This window comes from Cygnus atratus, chromosome 12 (genome assembly GCF_013377495.2).
Source record: "Cygnus atratus isolate AKBS03 ecotype Queensland, Australia chromosome 12, CAtr_DNAZoo_HiC_assembly, whole genome shotgun sequence".
Lineage (NCBI taxonomy): Eukaryota > Metazoa > Chordata > Aves > Anseriformes > Anatidae > Cygnus > Cygnus atratus.
The window spans coordinates 11,343,345-11,363,928 of record NC_066373.1 but is presented as its reverse complement, the minus strand read 5'-3'; the positions used below and the strand labels follow the sequence as shown (position 1 = coordinate 11,363,928).

The following is a 20,584-nucleotide window of genomic DNA, read 5'->3' as shown; positions in this document are numbered from 1 at the left end:
GGCTGGGACCTACCCAGCAGAGCAAAACCTCCCACAGCATTTCAGCTAGACACCTGGTGAGCGTGAACACTTACTCACAGCATCCACTTACTCAACACAGCCTCCCAACAGGAAGGGTGAGAAAACTCACCCTTCTAGGTGAGTTCTGGAGCCCTGCTAGGCACACAGAACACAGAGCCCCGCTTTCCCTATACGCTCCCAGCCAGAAGCCATGCCAAAGTGAACAGCACTTAAAGAGATTGAGACATTTGACACAACTTAAGAAAAGTTACAAATCTTTTATTATTAAAATTCATTATAAGTTACAGTTTCCTAGACAACAGGCTCCAGTGTATAAAACAGGAGACAGACTGGGAGGAGCAGGGGTGGCACCAACAGGAGCCTCTTTCCCCAAAGGAAAGAAGAAAGAGGGACAGAAGGGTTCTGACAGCCATTTATTGGGGTGGGGGAGGAGGGGAAAACAGGGACAGACAGGATGACAAAACAGAACAATAAAACCACAATCCTAAAAGTGGTCCAGTGGATGTAGAAAGACATTAGTCCATGTCCCTCCATTCTTCCACCCTTACCCCCAAAGGCAAACATGTATGGCAAGTCCTATTGAAGTCATATAGGTCAACAGATCCAGGTAGACCTCATTTCCCAGCAACAGTCTGAAGATACTAATCTTCTGTGGGGTAGGGTTACCAGCAGGGATTGTCAAGTTATGAGACAACTTCCTCTCAATACAGGCCCTCGAGACTATACCAGGTGTGGTGGCACAGTGTCCTGGCTCACATTTTTCTGAAGCAAGCCAACAAGGCTGGTCCTATGTGCCAGCAGAAGAGGTCAAGTCCTTTCTGTAGGGAAAGGGTGCTCCACACCACAGCAGGCTTTTGGGGGGCAAAAGCTGCAGTCCTCAGCATGCTGCAGAGAGCAGGCCTAGGCCATCAGAGCCGAGTGTCAAGAACCAACAGCACACATGCGTGAAGGAAAGGTGACAAGCAGGTTTGGAGCCCTCCAGCCAGAGTAAGGCCAGCACACAGAGACAGAGCAACTCAGAGCTTGATGCTGAGGTAAAAAGCTGAAATGAAGCTGCTTCCCTACAGGGATTTTTTGCAGAACCCTCAGCCAGCCTGGTCCCCTTGCACCGCACAGGCACCTCTCCACTCAGGTCTTATACCTAGCCCATTAGGTACTGGTGCTGGACAGGTGGCCAGCCAGCAAGATTCCTGTTCCCTACTGTGCTGTGGTGGAAGGATGAACACACAGAGAGGTGAAATCCAGTCAGACCAAGAGCAGAGGGGATTTCGGCCACATGTCTGCAGATGAGGAGGTGGCAGCTGTCACTCCAGGACAGCCATGAGGAGATGCAGTTCCCGGAAGGCACTACCATGGCGGCCGCTGAGCCCAGACTTGTTCTTGACGATGTTGCTGATGTTCTTCAGCTGCTTGTAGCACAGCTTGCATTTATGGAGCCTGTGAAAACAACAGACACAGCATGAATGCTCAGCTACATAGGAGATGTGCTTGCTCCTGAAGTGCCTAAGATTCAGCTCAAGCAGGAGAGAAAATGCAAGCCCTGCAAGTGGCCTGATTGAAACAGGAGCATGACTCTGCAGAAGCAGCTTGTCTTCAGCCCACATCCTGATGATGCAGGAGAATGGCATTCACACAAGGGCTCTTTCACTCCTGTTTTCCCCTTTGGCAGTAAAGACTGGGGAGGAAGGAGGTGCTGTTTCTGGAGAGCCAGTTCTCAGAGCAGAGCTATCCTGTGAATGAACTGGAAATCCAAGGCCTGGCTGACAGCTCATGTGCCTTGTGAGGTGAAGGGTGCAGCCACCAGCTGGCTTTACTTCTGACATATTTGCACTTTGGTTAGGTATGACTCAATACACAGAGACAGAGGGGGAAAAAAAAAAAAAAAACAGTCCTTGGCCCTTTCCTCAGAGCAGGAGGGTTTGGTATTTGCAGACAAAAGGGAAGGCATGCCCAGTCTAGTATCAAAACCTTGATGGAAAGGAGCAAGACTCACCAAGAGAAAGGCTGGTTTGAAAGGAAGCAAGTAGAGGTGGGTAAGTGCCTCACCTTTCCTCTCTGGTGATGTCTACGCCGACCGAAGGTGGTGCAGCAAGCATGTCTGTGATCAATGGCAGGAATCTCTGGAGAATGAGTTTCAAGGAGGTGCAGCCAGTCTGCACGTAACTGGAAAGCAAACAGAGAATCAAGTCCCACTTGAATTTCATTCCTTTCCTCCCAGCAGCCAGCCCTCACACACATCCAGTCACTGGGGATAATGTACTCAAACAACTCCCCTTCACCACCTGTAACCAGGCAAGGAGACAAGTACCAAACGAGTGCCAACACAGTCTTGGTTCGAGCTGAGACTGACAAAGTGAGCCCTTTTAAAGTGTCCTGGCATATACACTGCTAAGTGAGACTTTTCTGCTCAAGAGCAGAGGTGTCCTGCTGAGGGCACCTGGAAGGATCCTCTCCCCTAGGAGGAAAGAAGGACAGAAAACCCCATCTTAAGCGAGATGCTGCACTCAAAGCAGTCTTCTAAGCGACCCCAGGACTGTTGCTAGACTTCATCCCTTTTGTCCCAAGTCAACAGTTTAATTCTCGTCAATGCACAGAGCACACTTGGTCTACATCTGTTTGACCCCTCCTGGCTGTCATACCTGCCTTCAGACCAACACACCTACAGCAAATCTCAACATCCTTTTCTTAATGAGGACTTCCTGCCTCCATATACTTTCCCACTATACTACATATCTTTTCCCACACTCACTTGGCAACTCCACTGCTCTTTTCCAGGTGTGGTATCAGCATAATACTGTGTCTGCTATGACTTTCCAGGATTTTCTTTCAGCTACAAAATGCTTAGCAGAGCTCTCTTATGAACATCCACACCTTCCCCAACAAGCACATCGTGTTCTCATGGCCTCACCTTTCATATTTACTTTGGAGTAGTTTTTCTATCTGAGGCAGGACTACAGTGCACAAATCTAACTTCCAGAGAGACCTTAAAAGAAAAGAAAAGGACATGTTCTGAGACTGAAGATTTCCAAAGTTGAGCTGACACAAATAGAGCTTTCTGGCAAAAATGTCCAAGTAGCTGCACCCAAGTTTACTGAGCAAGTTCATTGACTCCCCCTTGTGATAGAAGGTGGCTAGTTCCGACACATTTACTCCCAGCAGAATCACTTTATGAAGTCCTAAGACTGATTTTCTTTGTGAGACATCAATGCACACAGAAAAGGCCCTGTACAACTCCAGCAGTTACTGGCACTGCAGACTTGGAGATCTGACTACAAGCATATGCATTTCACGCTGCCATGGCCAGCTGGACATGAGGCAGGTACAATGCAGTGCTCCTGACACCCAGCCAGATAGCTCTCAGGTATCCCAGTGACCCAAGACTCACGCTTTTTGGTTGACAATGTTCAAGAGGTCCACAACAACAGACAGATCATTGATTGCTACAGCAGAGTCCACAGAGTTCTGAGAGAGAAGGGGAAGAAGAAGTCTATTGCAAGGCTTAAACTGGATAGGCTAATGCAATAAATACCAAGTACTACTTTTCAAACACAAGGTATAGGGAACATGGATTTAGCCAGGTAAGAGAAGATAACTCTCTAATGAGAAAGTTCTCTCCACGTTTGTGACCTTTCAACCCCAGCTGGAACACAGCAGCACTCTGTGGTGCGCCCCGGCAACAAACGCTGAGATCCCAAGTTTTGTATGAGGCAGAACTGGTTCCACACCAGACAATAAAACTGCTCAGCCGTTCCCCTCATGAACCTCAGGCATCTCCACATCCTTGCCTTGATGTCACCGGTGCTCCATACAGCCCGCACAGTGTCCAGATTCTTGTGGCGGCTGGTGAGCACCACACACATGGTCTCATGGCCTTTTCTGATTTGGGACATGGCTTCCTCATCCACAAGCTCAGTCTGGCTTTGGTTTTTCACAGCCTGAAAAGTAGACAACAGTGGAGGAGCGATAACAGAGCAGAATGGTACAGAAAGGATAGGAGCTTTCTCTGACCTAGGTGAGAGCTAACTTTGGAGTACAGAGAGTAATGAAATACAGACTTCCTTGCAGATTGTTTTAAAATCTTTTTGAAATGGAAATGCTCAATTTGTTCCAATTTCAGCTACTTTATTTTTTTTTCTACTAGGTCAATCACAAACATGTTTAAAACTTTGGAAAAAAAAATCTCTAAATAAAAGAGTGAAGAAAAAGTAAGTTTTCAAACCCTGTATGTTTGGATGAAGAAATATTTTCATGCAAACCCTATTTTTGATATGAAATGCTAATCTGAAACCAGCAACTTCATTAAAAAAACATAAATCTTGCACCATTTGTTAGACTCGCAATTGATTTCTGCCCAAGTCACACTGGAACCTCCACTTCCCCTGCTCACATTTAAAGTCTGTCATAATGAGGATGCTCTGGTCCTTCTCCCTTTCTGGGTTAGGGAATACCCTCTTGAGGAGCGGCCAGGAAGCCTCCAAGATGCAAGAGGCAAAGATTACCATGAAATAATTATGTGCATGTAATGGCAGACAACAATTTTCTAAATGAATCACTGTCTAGAATGTGGAATCATTCAGTGTCTTTGCCTCATCCCTTGTTCCCTGGTTTAACAACACATTCTTCATGAGCATGAACCAACCAGGCTGTGTTTGCATCAGCCTGCTGTCAGTCTCAATGGGGGCCCAGTCCAGAAGCCCTGAGGTGCTAATCCCACAAGAACTGCAAGTCAAAGCAGTTTGGAGGCAGGAGAGCAAACTGGCAGGGGAAGAGCAGGAAAGGAATGCGTTCTTTGGCTGCTGCATTCAGTACCAATGACTGCAGGCTGCAGAAAGCACCTAAGACACTTTTGCACCTCCAAGAACACCCTTTTTCTGATGCCATCCAGCACTGACACCAGCCAAAAACATCTGTTCAGAGACACTTACTGGTAGAAAGTCAGTTGCTTTCAGGCCAATGGGCTCATTCCTGGCTGCAGGAATCACTGACAGCTCTGCTCTGGTCACAGGAGTTGAGGAGGCAATTGGTGGCCTCTGAATTTGGTCAGGCTGCAGGAGAAATTCGGATAAAAGTTCTAGTAGCAATAACATGGACTTGGTCTCATATCCTCTTTCCTGACCCACTTTCCTCTCAAGGCAGTCTCCAATTTGCTAGCATGGCTTCGAAGGCAATGAAGTGTCCCTCAGGTAACCATCAAGATTTAATTAAGGTTTGTGAAGTACACGTAAGATGCCCCAGCAAGAACACTGAATGCTGTCAATAATATTAACATCTAAAATTATGGCAATAGGCCATGGCCAGCCCAAAGACAGAAAGAATTCTAAAGAAGCCTGAATAACACATCCTGTCCTGATAACTGCTTCAGATTTTGACTCTAAAATAGTCTCAGTTCAAGCACCTGCGGAAATGTAGTACCTAAATTCTCTTCAGAGAATTGCACATATTTTGATATTAAAGGAGAAATACCACTGTAAGTGTGAGAAGCAAAAAACCGCAATATAGCCAATGTCTGCTGGAGGCCTGGCCTTCAATTCTGCTACTCAGATGAGACACATGGACTGACAGAGGCTGAAGCTGCACTCTTATTGCTCTTCAGTAAAGGAATCAGCTTGATTTAAAACAGTAACGTCTCTAAAACTCACAAACCTTTCACAGTGGGGATGTGAACAGCTATTAACAGATTACACTGTACGTACAAGTTCCTGCTTCGGCAACGGGGTCTGGACTTCCACAGCTTGGTTAGGCTTCACTGCTTCCTTTGCAGTTACAGGTTCTATCAAGATGGAAAGAAGCAGGAAAGTAGAAACTGATTGTTCCTCTCAAGAGAAGCTTAGAGCAAAGGTACCATAAACAAAGACTACAAGTAGTCATTTCTGCAGACGTGCAACTCTCCCTGTTTTAAGGGCTATTAATCCCATTCCCACCAAGAGGTCATTTTCATACTCACCATCTTCAGGGGGGGCTGGAAAAGGCTCATTGTTTCGTGGAGGAGTTCGAGCTACAGAAAAAGAGGGAAAAGACGACAAACCATGCAAGGCTACAGATTAGTAACAGGTCAGCCTTGGAGCTGAGAGACCTCCAGCAACTCCAGAGATTAGGGCAATCAGCGACACAGCAAGCAGTTATCTCCTCCAGACCTTCCTTGACATTACTGTTGAGTTTAAACAAAGGCTTTTTGCCTTCACAGACGGGACAAAACTGACCCATGTAGCTCACTGCTGAAGAGGTGTCAAGCACAAGACAGTGCACTGTCAAAGCAAGTTACACTAAAAAAAAAACCAACAAATTAACCTCCAACTAAACTGATTCACATACTTAAGTCATTATTTTGACTATTACTTCCTTAGAAAGAGTATCTTATTTTTCTCACTTACACTTACAGTAAAGTGAGTTACATGCATTGCACTGTGCTTCCTAAACAACAGTCACTGCTTTAACAAACCATTTAACCTTTCCTTCTTTAATGGAGGCTGCTGAGTTTACATATACCAGAATTCTAAGCAAATGAAGATTCTGTAACACAGCAATCCTTCCTAATCAGGACAGGAAGGCTCCATACTCATAATGGAGCTCTGGATTCTGGGCCAGACCTCAATCAGACATCACTGCACCCTAGCAAAGGTGCAACCTTCCAGCAGTTCACTAATACGACTTATTAAGCAGGGAATATTCAAGTCTTCTAAACTCTCTCAGTCACAGGTGAAGCCTCTATTACAATACGCCAGAATTCACTTCCACTGAAACAGTTCAGTGTCTACAGCTCTGAACTAGCCGCCACTCAAAAGCGCAATAACCCCTGGTACTGACAGATGGCATTCTTGGGCTGGAAGATCTCTTTGTAATCCTCTGGGTTCTGGATCTCAGCCTTTGATTCCTTCTCATCCCGGTCATCTTCACTGCTGGGACTGCGCCTCTCACTCTCTGAGTTGTGCTTCACTCTGCCAAAAAGAAGAAGAAAAAAAGGATGCTGTTAGGGCAAGTCACACAGACCCTGTTAGACAGAAAAAGGGCACTAATTTCCGTGTGCATTTCCTTATAAATCTTGCGATTACAACAAACCAGCAGTTTCCCTTACCTTTGTGGCTTGCTGCAGCTAGTTGAGGGCCTGTCATAGATACGTCGAAGGGAGGACCCTGTGGGGGTGGGCTGAATGAGAGGCTTGTCATCCCTGATCAGCCCATGAGGAACCGAACCTGACTTTGTGACTCTGCTGAGATCCACAACGAAGGAAGAAACTGTGCTTTGCGCAAAGGAAACTCCTATCTGCAGAGGCAAAAGATCAAGGTAATTCGCTGAACAGCAGGGTACATGCTAGCCTTTCTGTGATCAGGGAGGATGGAATGACCCTGAGTGACAGTGCTTGAGAATTTGTCAATCCAGTGCTTTGGCTTTTTCAATTTGAAACTACCAATGCTACATGAAAGCCTATGACAAAACTTTTGCCAAGCATAGTTTTGAAATACTGGTCAAACTAAGCCCCAGTTCTTTCCTCCAGAAGCCAAAGAGATGAAATGTAAAACAAGGCTCTTGAAAGAAAAAACACACAAGCTCTAGGTGCTGGACACACTGCATGCCCTGGCCACTTGCAGTCTGACATAAGCTTAGAGGTCAGAAGGCCTGCAAGCAAGACAGAAGGATTTTATCTCATGTTTCACAGTCACCTCCCCAACTCCTCATGAACAATGACTTACCAGCTGGTTGTTGCAGATAGATAAGTCAGCTACTTTTCCCCAGTTCAGCAAGACCACATCAAAACAGCGCTCAGGCTCCCAGCCATACACACGCAGTGAATCCTGGAAACCACTATACAAACAACAGCCATCTGGGTTGAAAAGAACACACCTAGGAAAAGGCAGATAGAGAGTTTAGAAACTTCCAACTTCCACAAAGATCCCAGGGCTGTATCTGTGACTTCACTGAATACCTGCAGGAGTTTTCAGCAATGAACGTACTGATCTGGTGAACCTGTGCAACTTTCTCTCCAGTATTCTCCCTTTCATGAAATTCTCCCTTTGCCCCCAGCTTTGGTCTCTACCTAGTACACTGCAGTAGGAATTTAATATACCTGACGGGAGTAGCCTCTTCTTCAATGCAGCTCACAACTTGAAACTTCTCCAGGTCCCAGAATCGAACAGTCCTGTGCACAAAACAGAATAAAAATCGTTGCTCATCCCTCTGGAAATCTGCTGTAGGATTCAACATTAAAAATAATATACTAATAACTAGAATGACTTCCACTGCTGTGCATATATGATGAACCTACACAGAGGACTGGTCTAGCTAAGATCCATGAATCCAAACCAAGACACTGAGAGGCTCTAAAGATGTACAGTTATTTAGAGCAGACCCAGAGCTAAAGACGCTCTGCTGGCACAGCAGGAGTGCTTGCTGTTCAGATAGGATGTCAGTTCGATTAGCGAGCCACTCAAGCCTACTGCACTGTTTTCTAGCATGGCAGAGAGCATCATCAGTTTTGTACGAGAAGGTAAGATCTCCATATTCTGCACATCGCAGATGTGACATGCTGTTGTCTAGCTGGTAGGCTCTTGCAATGGCAGTTCTGAGTTGTGTGACATTCCTGTTTGCCATGTTCTTAAAAGGAAGGGCATTGAAAGTGGAACTGACATAAACAATTCCCTTCTTTCTCTTTCCCCTCATATACCTGTCAGAGCTGCCAGAAGCCAAAAGGTATTCATTTGGATGGAATTCTACAACGTTCACTGGGCCAGCATGTCCTGTAAACTCAAACATCATCTTCCCAGCAGCCAGATCCCACAGCTGGAAGAAGGAAAGAACAAAAGACTCTTAGAAAAATTCATGTTCAAGAATTTCAATACACTTTGAATTTCCCTTTACCAGTGATCTTCTAACACTTTTTCCCCCCTCCCAGAACAGACTTGAGTTTGTCAAGGAAAGCAATGATCTGGAAAAGGAACACTGTCTCAGTCACTTAAGGCTGACAAAAAAAATATAAATAATAATTAAAAAAAAGAAAAAAACCACTCTCTTTTAAATTTCCTATTTAGTTTTAAGTAGTAATTTGTCCCCTAGAAGTCTGCTTTATATTTAAAGACTAGGATAAGATATGGCATTTCCACTTGTTCCAGAAGATAAAAATCTCAAATGTAAAGAAACAAGAACCCTAAGCTCTGAATTGTTTAGTAATTCATTCTTCCTGGGCTCCAGTCTCCATTGAAAAATCCAGAGTGAAACAACAACTGACCAGCTTATTTCATCTGAAGTTGGAAACAAGAAAATCAGTCCTTTGCCAAAATTCTGCCATACCACATAAGGAACAACTGAAGAAGCTGCCTCAGTCGATACTTTCCTGTATTCCTTCTCCTGCTTTGTTCAGTCCAGACTGCAATTTTCAGACTGATCACGATATGCAATGTGTATGGTAACACAACTCTAACGAATTAGCTGAGTAGAGCCAGAAAACGGTATAGCGAAGCAATGTGCTGTGGACAATTCATTCTGTAACATTTACTAAGAGAACCATCACTACTGTTTAGATATCGCAATTCTACCATCATCAAAACTTGGACTTTTACATGCATAGTGTCAACATGTACGTGATGAAGTGCACTTGTCCAACACACAATTCATTTCTAGATGCTCTGGGCCACTGGACACAATTCCCATAAACAGTCTTGTCCCGCAAAGCCACAGGGCCCAGCCAGATGCCTAACAAACAAAAGGGGGCTAAGAGAGAGTGTTGGTAATGACTGGTAAAAAGACGATCACAGTATTCCCATGTGCCACAAGCACATAAAGGAGATGTCATAATAAATTACCTTTACAGTATGATCATCAGCAGCAGAGGCTAACCATTTGCCATCAGGACTAAATCGGAGACATCTAACTGCTTGAGTGTGACCCTGCAACAAGAAAGACAAGAAATATTTTCCTTTGCTTTTCTCTTCCTTTAGAGGAAACTGTCTTTCAACTTGATATGGTATAATAAAATAAAATCAAATAACAGCTTCATGTAGTCCACAACTCACAGAACACTACATTCTACACTCAAAAGCTATACCTATTCACACTAAATGGGCATAATGTCTCTCATCTAGCCATTTCTGGCATCAGTTTAAGAGTGGTAAATACAGATCTGGCTCACCTGATAAGTACCAAATTTAAGCTGAACAGATTTCTTTGTTAAGACAGAAGTGCCATTAAGTTGGCTACAAAATTAAATTAACATACAGCAAGCTCTTTGGTTATAGAAAGGCCCCATGAATAGAACCATCTCAGTGCAGTGGGGACTTCACATTAATACCAGCCACGGTATAAAGAAACACTTACTGTTGGGTGCTTTCCATCTCCCACTGAAGCCAATCAGACTACAGTACATTAACTCCTATGATATCCATTTAATGCTTCCATACAATTCACTGAAGCCTACAGAGGTTTATCAGGCCATTTGGAAAAAAAAAAACAAAAAAAACCCACAGATCTCACCAGCAAAACTAAATAGTTACTTGTACATAATCACTTTAAAGTTTGCCTAGAAGTCTTAGACAGAAATCCTTCTCCCCTCTTCTGAAAACTAATGAAGCATTTTACCTTATACCTGAAGACACAGCCTTTTCTTCTTACATCCCAGAGCTACAGGTGAAGAAAAGCAAACAAAAGATATGCTTAGAAAGGTACATAGGGGGCCCAAGAGTTCTGTCAAAACAAGAGCTCTTGCAGCCATCAGGCTGGTAACACTGCAGAATGAAATCACTGAAGTGGCTGCTAACCCCCCTGTTTGCTTCAGGTACATTTCCTAATCTCACTTCCCAAATGAGAATCACTTCTGTAAGTTATTTCTTACTACAGAAGCTCTGTTCCTGCAGTCAGATACCAGTCTGATGAAGCAGGTACAATCCATAGCAATCAGGACATCTGTGCTTACTGACACCAGGTCTCAGCTGGCACCTAACTCGAGCCCTGTGGAATGAGCCACATTCCACAACTGAGGAGTCACATTCATGAGTTACCACTGTGGGAACACATGCATGAATTTCACAAGCACTCACAAATACACCTGCCCACACACATGCAAATGTGGATGTACAACATCTACCAACAGCTTGGCAGAAAACACATTCTGTCACTCTTCATAACAAAGATACCGCAAGCAAAGAGGGTAATCTCTAGAGGAAGGTAGGCTTTACCTTAATGTTTGTGTCCAAAGAGCCAGATGCCACAAAACTTCCAAAAGGATGGAAATCAAGGCTGCAGATGTTCGCTTTGTGACCAAATAATGTACGAAGAACTGGGAAATCGGGAAGTGGAGCAGGGAGAAAGAATAAGGAGCAAATATTTAGTAGTTTGTATCACCCCAACAGGATGCAGAAGTTTTGCTATACTATCCTCACCATTAAAAACATGCTAATACAATGTACATTAGACATGCTACATACGCTTTATTCATCTGTATACATTATTCTACGTAAGTGTTTCCAACTTTACCTCCACAATGCAAAGAAACAGCAATAGAGGGCACCATTTTCAATGATCCTTATCAAATTCTTGTCCTTAGGTATGGGAAGCATGAATAAAACTCAGAGATGTCCAACCTTAAAATAAAACTAAAAAGGTACTCTTAGAGGCAGCTGTTAGGCAGTGTTATCTTTCTACTTGTTGCAAACAGCAAAACTGGTGTGCAGGGGAGTATAGTGTCATACAGGAAGTGAAAAGGACATCATTCACCTTGTAGCTGTTAGACAAGCACTTTCTGAGGACTCTGCACCCTAGTCCAGACACAAGCCCAACTTCCACCTCTGATTTTCCAGTACCTGCAGTGGCCTCCTTCAACTCTCCCTTGCAAGAAACATCCCAAAGACTGGGAATGGACATTCAGGAAGCATGAGGCAAAGAAAATGATCACAGTGTTTGAGCACGTCATCAACAAAGTAACACCTCCTGTAATTCTGGAAACCAGAAAGGACCAGTTGAACAGGTACACTGCATCTCTGAGAGTAGAGATGAATGCAGAACTCAACTTTGAGGAAGAAAAAATGCTTATATAATGACAGAGGCAATCTCTCTCCACCATCAGTCATCTGGGACAGTATCATGGTTCCCCTGGTAGGAATTAGCTCTTGAGCCAGACCTGGAATGGTCATTTGCACAGATGCTGGCTCATAGACCTGCTAATAAATTCAGCCAGATCTGTTAATTTCTGCTGGTAAAACCAAACTATTTTATAACTGAACTGATTCTAATTGCCTGAATGACAGAAGTGATCTTTAATATCTATGGCACCTGCTGCTTGCCTTCTTGGACAAAGTCAGTCTGTTTTCATTACATGTTCTTACTATGAGCAAGTAGCAAACTACAAGAAATATAAATTCCTTCTACAGTATTTATGCAGGAAAGCCTACAAGTGATTCATGATACCTTTTCAAATTTGTTCTAGGATTTGAGGAAAAATGCAATAAGTATAACTCAACAGTTGTCCTTCAAAGGATCAGAGCTTAATGAGTTCATAGCTTTTAACATTTACTAAAAATCAGGTCCTTGTCTATTTATACAGTCATGCGAGAGTATAACAGGAGAAAAATCACTTGAGGAAAAAATGAAAGTTAGAAGAAGAGGTCAGCAAGCAGGAGATTCTTGGACTTGTGCAGAACCTAATATAGTTAAAGCTCTTAATCTGGTTTTAGAGCTGAGCATCCATTTATTAAGGCTGATAATTTTAAGCTGAGGCTATGAATATATTTTTTATATACGTCTAATTACTCTCTATGTGCAGAAAAAAATATCTGGAATACAGACTTCAACACACTGAGGTCAAAACCCTGGCAACTAGTTCCTCAGCTCAACCTCCACAATATGTGCACAAATTTCTGCTTCAGTGTGCACACACAGCTCTATAGTCCCAGTAGGAATTGCACAGAAGCCCTCTAACAGTACTGGAAACTAAGAAGAAAGCAATGCTGGGCTTTTCTTCATAAGTTAGGAACCTTCCAGGTCAGCATGGACAAGCATAAGGATATAGCAAAACTGCGTTTCATAAAGAAAGAAAGAAAGAAAACAAGACAAAGTTAGTATTTTCATTTGGTCTGGAGATTGCACAGTAATACAGCTTTCCCATGATACCCCAAAAGCTTGTGTCCCGCTCATTTTGGTGACTGTGGAGAGAAATAATGCATATTTTCTTGTTTTTACCACTGCCTTTTTGAAGAGAATCCTTGGTATCTTTGGGGAGATTTACCACAAAGCATCATCCTCAAAGAATACCCTGAACAAGCAGGAACTCTTTCAGCAGTTCCCCCATCTCCTCACATGATAGCTGCAGTCTTATTCAAATGGGAAAGACTGAACTATCTTGCCATCTTCAAGTTCATCCCACTTTGAGGATAGACCATGGGAATCAAATTCAACAGTAAAAGAGAAGGCAACATTGTTATCATTGCTGGCACGGAGATTTCCTTTTGGACAAAACTAGTTGTCTTCTCTTTCTTCCCTTTCCAAGAGCTGGTGTTATTACAGCAGTGGATGAGGGAACTGGGGTTGTTTAGTCTGGAGAAGAGAAGGCTCTGGAGAGACCTTATTGCTCTCTGCAACTACCTGAAAGGAAGTTGTGGGGAGCTGGGGGTTGGCCTCTTCTCGCAGATCACTAACAATAAGAAAAGAGGGAATGGCCTCAAGTTGCTCCAGGTTGGAAATTTCTTCTCAGAAAGAGTGGACAGACATTGGAACGGGTTGCCCAGGGAGGTGGTGGAGTCACCGTCCCTGGGGGTGTTCAAGGAAAGGCTGGACGTGGTGCTTAGAGAGACGGTTTAGTGGATGACATTGGTGGCATGGGGATGGTTGGACCAGATGATCTCGGAGGGCTTTTCCAACCTTAATGATTCTATATATTAACAGAAGAGAAAATTCATGGAAACATACTTTTGGCAGCTTCCAGGTCCCAAACGCGAATGGACCCTGACTGGGACCCTGCAACAATGAGTTCCTCGTTTATATTGATCTGTAGACTCTCAATGGGTGATGTGTGCCCTGTCAAGCTCTGCAAAGAAAACCACGAGTCACAATCAATGGCTACTGACACAGTCAGCTTAAGTCCACAATCATACAGTTCATACTCAATTGGTAACTGAAGTATTTAGCTGTAAGTTAGGACCACTTGGCTGTGCCACTGACCCTCTTCCCTTATCACCAACTAGCATGCTAGAGCATCCTAAAGATCATTACTGCACAGAGCACTGTGCACGTATCTCCCACATTATTCCACCTTCTGGGACGCTGACTAATTTTTAAAGGTTGAATCAATAGAAAGGTGTAGCCAAACATTACCTGCAGAAGCCCAGATGAGGCTGGCACATGCTTACCTTATACAACTTATGCTACGCAAGCACATTCTCACTACGCTTGCTCTAAATGGGTCATGCAAGTCTCACGAACTGGTTACAAAATCAAAGCAAGTGTGAAAGCAGGGCCACTTCAAAACCTTCACAAAAGCAAGGAGTCATACGTTGCTGCCACAATGCATGGGTGTCACAGTGATACCACAGTGCTATTACTGAACTATCAACTCGAGACAAGAGGCCATACTTCACATGTACGCAGCTTCTTTCATCCTTGAGCATCTAAAAGCTTACAATTATATAAGAATTTTGAGAAGGCTAGTATTTAATTAAAATGCAAAAATATTTAAAAACTACTTCTAGAAAACTAATCAACACACATACCACAATTATAGACCTTCTGCTTGTCAATTAAGCAATATTATTATCCTAGACTTTACTCCATCCTCAAACAGGTCTTTTTAAACAGTTAAGCTAGCTCTGTGCCCCTGCACACACACAGAAGCTGAGAATGCCAGCTGACAGCAGCCTACTCTGATAGGGCTTTCTCTGAATTTCAAGCAGGCCTGCAGTGCTCTCCAGCTGCAACTGCAACTGCTCAGTGTGAAACAGAACTCAAACGTGAAATAAGATGCTATGCTACTCTAGAAGTTCCTTTTCTCCCTCCTTCCCAAAATGCAACCATCTTGAACCGTAACATTAAAATACTAAAGGTGAATTTCAGACAGCAAAATGCAAAGCACGACCACAAACTCAAGATTATTTTTTTTTTAATCTTTAACAATGGCACATGACCAGTTCCAGTCAACATTGCCTCTCAAACACCAGCTTCCAACGTCTGCGTATCCCAGGAAGCACAGGACAGCTACAGCTCTCTGCTCCCACAGATGGCATAGGGAGATATTTAGTCCTCCAGCCCTTCACATGGAAAGCAATACTCTGGTTTCAAACTACTGTCATGCTACCACAAAGGGCCCAGAAAGACACAGCTTAACTATGCTATGACAGAAGCACAGCGCTGCTAAAGGCGAGCAACTACTTTTGCATCCATTTCAACCTCTTTCTACTTGACCTCAATAAATAAATGGGAAAATAAAATAGAAACATTCTCCTTTCAGCCTTTTTGATCCTACTTTCTCAATTTTCTCCTCACATGGTTCACTCTGTTTAGAGAAACACCTTTCGCAATGCAACATTATTGTGTTGTTAATTAAACAAGTGACAAGGGACACTTGCTAAAGATACTTTTCCACAACATCCACTGGAAGGCAAAGCAATACAGGACAAGACAGCTGTTAAATGTATTTATGGTGTGCTTTGGTTGTGGTGCAACCACTATTGTAACTCTACTCTTTCTAAGCAGTAATGAGAGTAATGCTGCACACAGCATTACTCTTCCCCAGCCTACTGTTAAGTCAGCGAAGCATTCTGACAAACTTCGTGCTGACAATAAATGACTGTGAGACATGCAACCCACTTGGGATGTTTCCTGCTTTGAGGACAAACTCCAGGGTATAAAACTGGCCCCTGTAGCTTGCACTATAAAACTAGCTGTCCTTGACAAAACTGCACTTCATTATCTGCAGCACAGTAATGGAAGGCTCAGTATTCATTATCTGAGCACATACTGGCCCCAGTGAAGCAGACAGCCACCCTGGAGTCTCTCTGGAGCAGCGGCCTCACCAATTACTGAATTCTGTCCCTAACTTTTGCTAGCATCTGGCCACTTGGCTTGGTCCCGACAGAAGTCCCACAGGCCCAGTAATCTTTTCCCTCATTCCCACCCTCTACATCTCAGAATTAATTCTCCCATCCCCCAGAAAGTTAAAACCAGGCCCATTCTTACCATGATACAGTTGGGCTTGTTAACTGACCATATGTTGACTCGACAGTCATCTCCTCCAGTTGCCAGAAGCCGGCCTGAACTCTTCCCCAGGACTAGCGAGGACACATTGCTGCTGTGAGCCGTGATCTCTTCTGCATAAAATGAAGCAAACAGTTATGGCAGACTTACATAAAGATTTTCCACCCCATCTCTCCCAAAGGGCTGAAAAATGTTCTTTCTCCAGAAAACCTTTCCCGTTGTCACTGGACAAGCTGCAGCAACACACAGTTCAGATAACAAGTCACGCTATTATCTGGCTCGAAACAGTCCTTCTTGGCTCTGTCTGCTGCACTTAACACATTTGCTGGCCAAGCTTCACAACTCCACTACTCACAGGGCTTACTACTTCTCTCACTAGCAGCAACTGGGTAGCTTTTAAAGACTGGCTAGACTGTAGCAGCCTGCTCACAGAAGCTGCTTTACCTTCTGTACCTAGGTGGGTCTCAGTAAGCAGAGCTGTTTCAGAAGTAGAAGAATGATGTGTGTCTGACACGCAGCAGACACAGACATCTAGAGAAAAGCCCTTTAGTCCCGTACTGAAGAGCAGCAGCAGTGTCCAAACTGAGAGGAAACGGCAGATTAGCAGCAGTACAGTTTGTTACTTTACAGAGAAAAAGTCAGACTCAGCACTGGGCAGAGGTGGAACTGCCTTCTCTCAGCTTTAGAAGAGGCTTTGCTACATTCCCACTACGGAACACGGGCAAAATTTAGCAATGCAGACGGTGTGAAACTGTGACAAAGGAAGGATGAATATTTATGTGAAAGGGCACAAAAGAGTAAATGTGACCGATACTAAAAGACTATTAAAAAACTGAGGGGCCAATAGGAAAGTATGATACCGTGAGGGCTTCACAATGACAGAACTCTAGGAAAACCTTTTCATATGGAAACAAGTCTGGGGACAAAAGAGAAGCCAAAAGAGCATTTTTGCATAGATATCTATTTTTATAATGGACTTTAAAATCCATCAAAGTTTTTGGCAGGAGCTTCTGGCAGATGCATTTACTATTTTTTCCTCTTACTGTTCTCTTCTTTGAAAGTTCACTGGATTTGCATGCCTAATAGTTATGAAACTTATTTGTAAAAGGGTTAGGTTGTAATCAATTCTACTTTTGTTCAGGTTGTTTTGGTGGGAGGGGCAACTTGAAAATTTAAAATGCAACCCTAACCCGAAAGGACATTAGACAGCTGCAACAATAATTACAGGTACTTTGATCTCAGTCTCTCAGAGCATTTTTTTGAAAGCAAAACTGTGCAACTTTCACTTTAGCTGGAGGAATACCTTTCCAATTACAAAGGTAAGTGGACTGTAAATTAAACGAGAACAAATCTGAAAATATGCATGTGCTGTGTTGAAAGACCAATCTTCCCTGTGACAGTGCTAAAGTAAAGTATGTATGTACACACAGAACTGATGACAACAAATAATACAACTGGTATTAACAGCCCAACTCACTAGTTAAAATTGAAAGTATATATGCTAAACATTGCCGCTAATACGAGTACATCAGCAACTCCATTCCCCCCCCCCCTCTTAATTTTGTTCATAATAATATAGTGGTAGTTTAAATGTCATTGCTGAAGCACAGAACTCTACTCATCAAAGCCAGGTTAGAGGCTCGCTGCAGCCTTGGCCAGACAGCAACACCCTTGCCCCCAGTGAAGCGCCAGCTCCCGAAACCCACAGCGTGTTTTCACAGAGTGCTCACCCCCGGCTGATGTCACCCACCAGCTCAACGACGCCGAGCTCCTAACTAGCATCACCGAAACAATTCTAACGCCCAGAACCCTCCTCTCTAAGGACAATGCTAAGACAGGGCAGAGCCGAGCAAAACCAAGTATCAAGAACTTCTGCCCGCTTAAAGACGATGGAGATTTGAGACCAACCGACCTCTAGCTTTTCCTACAACTCTAGAGCCTCAGGAAGAGGAAGGTAACACAGAAAACACATGCAATTGCTAAGTTAATTATCTCAGCTCCATCAGCGCGTTGCCAGCTGACAACACCACTCCCTGCTAGCCGAATCCTAGGCCCCAAACCCCCGGCCTGGAGCGAAGGTGTCTGCACAACCGCCCGCTCCCACAGCTTCTGGCCAGCCCCTGGCAGCCCCCGTGAAACCACCGAGCACCGGGGCGGCGAGGCGCTGAGCGTCACCGCCCCTCCTGAGGGAAGGCACCGGGCGAAGAGCGGCGGGCGCTTGCTGCCCCTCACTGACAGCGCAGCCTCGGGGGACGGAGCCGCACAGCGCCCGCGGCTGTGGCCCGGGCTCCGGGGGCGGCCGCTGTGCCCTCAGCGGGGGAGCCCGGGGCCGCCGCGACCGCGGCAGGGCGCGGGTGCGGGTGGGAGCGGCGGGCACTCACGCAGCTTCCAGGCCGCCTTCGTGGTGATGGGCGCCGCCATCTCCCGCCGCTGCCGGGCTCCGCGCCCGGGCCCGGCACCCGCGGCGCCCCCCTCCCCACCCCCCCTCCCGGCCCCGCCGCGCCGCCGAGACGTGCGGTTGCCCGGGCTCCGTGCGCCTCCCGGCCAATGGGAGCCGCGGGAGGGGCGGTTGCCCCAGCGACCGCGGGGCGGCTGGGCCACTCGCAGCGCGGCTTCTTGGAGCCTTTGCGAGCGCGGCCAATGAGGAGGGTGGCGCGCGGGGGCTGAGGCCGGCGTTTCATGGCGGGGGAGGCGGGGCTGGGCCCTGTCAGAGCCCTGCTTCCTTCCCTCCCTCCCTCCGTCCGTCCCTCCCTCCGTCCCGGCCGCTGCCCTCAGCTACTCGGTCAAAAGAGAAGGCAGAGCTATAGTTTCGCGCTAGCACTCGACAAAATGTGTTAGCTGATCCTTAAGGGGCAGCTGCTGTGTCCCTGGTGCTTGTAAATTTTTTTTAAATAAATATATTCCGGTGGCTCTTCTGGTATGGAATTAATATGGATCAATAAATAATCCTAGGCTTGCTTGCTTCTTCTTTGTTTATATACTTTTTAAATTCCTGTCTAGAAACCTTAGGGTTTTCCTTCCCCTCAGTTCCCTGGGGCCCTACCCTTCAGGAGTTCAGTCCTAGTGATTTGGAAATTGGGCTAGATCCTTGAATTCCTTCAGTTCTTTTTCAGCAGTGTGCTCTTACCTGAACGCCTCTCATTTAAGTACCTCAGAAGAGTGAGCTATTTTAAAAGCTTTCTCCTTTCCTGGCCTGTTTCTACGCTGAGTAGAGGGGAATAATCATGGAATTGTAGAATATCCTGAGTTGGAAGGGACCCACAAGGATCACAGAGTCCAAATCCTGGCTCCGCACAGGGCAATCTAAGAATTAAACCATGTATCTAAGAGCATTCTGTGATTCTGTGAAATCTTAGGTCACCATGTCAGCAGAACATTGCACAGAGCTGTGAGGAGCAGCATGTTGGTGGCTGCTGCAATGGTCAGACCCTTGGGGAACGTGATGCGCTGTCATTAAAGACCTTGGAGCTCCAAAACCCAGGAGCTCCCTAGGGGCTGGGAGGCCCTGTCACACCCTGGGATTTACCCCGGCTAGTGTCAGACACTGCAACTGCCACCCACAGGAGGCACAAATGCTCAGTTTTCGATAGGTGCACACAAAAGGGAGTGAATCATCCCCTCAGTCAACACATAATCCGCTTAAAGTATCTATCACACTTAAAATGGGCAGCTACCATAAAACAATGAGTCTAATCTGCTCTCGGTCATGCTGTATTTCAGCTGTAACGATCATTATTCTGCTATACCCCAGGAAAATATGTTTATACCACAGGAAAATATGTTTTTGCCTTTCCCCCAGCTTTAATCTGTGTAGCCTTTGCTGAAAGTGATCATTACAGGTGGTTTCTTGAAGAAAGTAGTTGTCAGGAGCTGTAGGCAGCACCACGATATGTGTCTACTATGCCTAATCTACTATAGAGGAAATCAGAAATTGTTTCCTAGCAGGTTCAGGGACTTCAGTAAATACTAATGTGTGTCATGTACATGCTGTCTTCTATTTATAGCTATCAGGGGATGATGATTAACCGAAATGCTTGATTACCTAAAATACCTTGGATTTGGAATGCTTGTTTAATTGCTCTTGACATCTTTTACCCTGTCTGCCAATATTTATGATCAGTGATTGGAGACATTTCAAAGAGGAAAAATAAAAATACTAAAGTCCAAAGTTGGTCAATTTAAGTATTAGTCTGCTGTTTTTTTGTAGCTAATAGCTCTAAGTGAGGTCAAATAATTTTTGTTTGTTGTGAACTGACAAGTTCAAAATCTTTACTAGTTCTACATATAAAACAGTATTTTAAGTTTGTTGAAATATTATTATATTGGAATATATATTCTCAAATAATGCTGCTTCTGGTGTCAGTAGCTAGTGAGCAACTTCCCAGAAGAAGCTATG

General features: G+C 44.7%; 1 protein-coding gene across 2 annotated transcripts; it reads right to left on the bottom strand.

Moving 5' to 3' along the window:
• Nucleotides 1-258: 258 nt before the first annotated feature.
• Nucleotides 259-18,668, bottom strand: KATNB1 (katanin regulatory subunit B1). Of its 2 annotated transcripts, XM_035543649.2 has the most exons (19): nt 18,570-18,668; nt 16,171-16,301; nt 13,909-14,026; nt 11,184-11,284; nt 10,588-10,629; nt 9,816-9,899; nt 8,681-8,796; nt 8,084-8,155; nt 7,710-7,860; nt 7,094-7,281; nt 6,826-6,956; nt 5,966-6,016; nt 5,715-5,791; nt 4,947-5,066; nt 3,807-3,956; nt 3,407-3,483; nt 2,930-3,004; nt 2,068-2,184; nt 259-1,458 (listed from the first exon to the last, which is right to left on the bottom strand). In XM_035543649.2, the coding sequence occupies exons 1-19, from the start codon at nt 18,607-18,609 to the stop codon at nt 1,326-1,328; spliced, it is 1,974 nt and encodes a 657-aa protein (XP_035399542.1). In that variant the 5' UTR covers nt 18,610-18,668; the 3' UTR covers nt 259-1,325. The 2 variants fall into 2 exon arrangements, with proteins under 2 accessions (XP_035399542.1, XP_035399543.1); XM_035543650.2 differs by lacking the exon at nt 18,570-18,668 and having other exon boundaries at nt 16,199-16,273.
• Between the last annotated feature and the right edge of the window lie 1,916 nt (nt 18,669-20,584).

Bases quoted from the DNA above. Each gene is read 5' to 3' on its own strand.
- KATNB1 (XM_035543649.2), bottom strand. From the start codon at position 18,609: ATGGCGGCGCCCATCACCACGAAGGCGGCCTGGAAGCTGC. The intron at 8,797-9,815 runs GTAATTTATTAT...TCCTTCTTCCAG, and splicing joins CTGATGATCATACTGTAAAG to CTGTGGGATCTGGCTGCTGG. The intron at 5,792-5,965 runs GTGAGTATGAAA...CCATCTTGATAG, and splicing joins TCCAGCCCCCCCTGAAGATG to AACCTGTAACTGCAAAGGAA.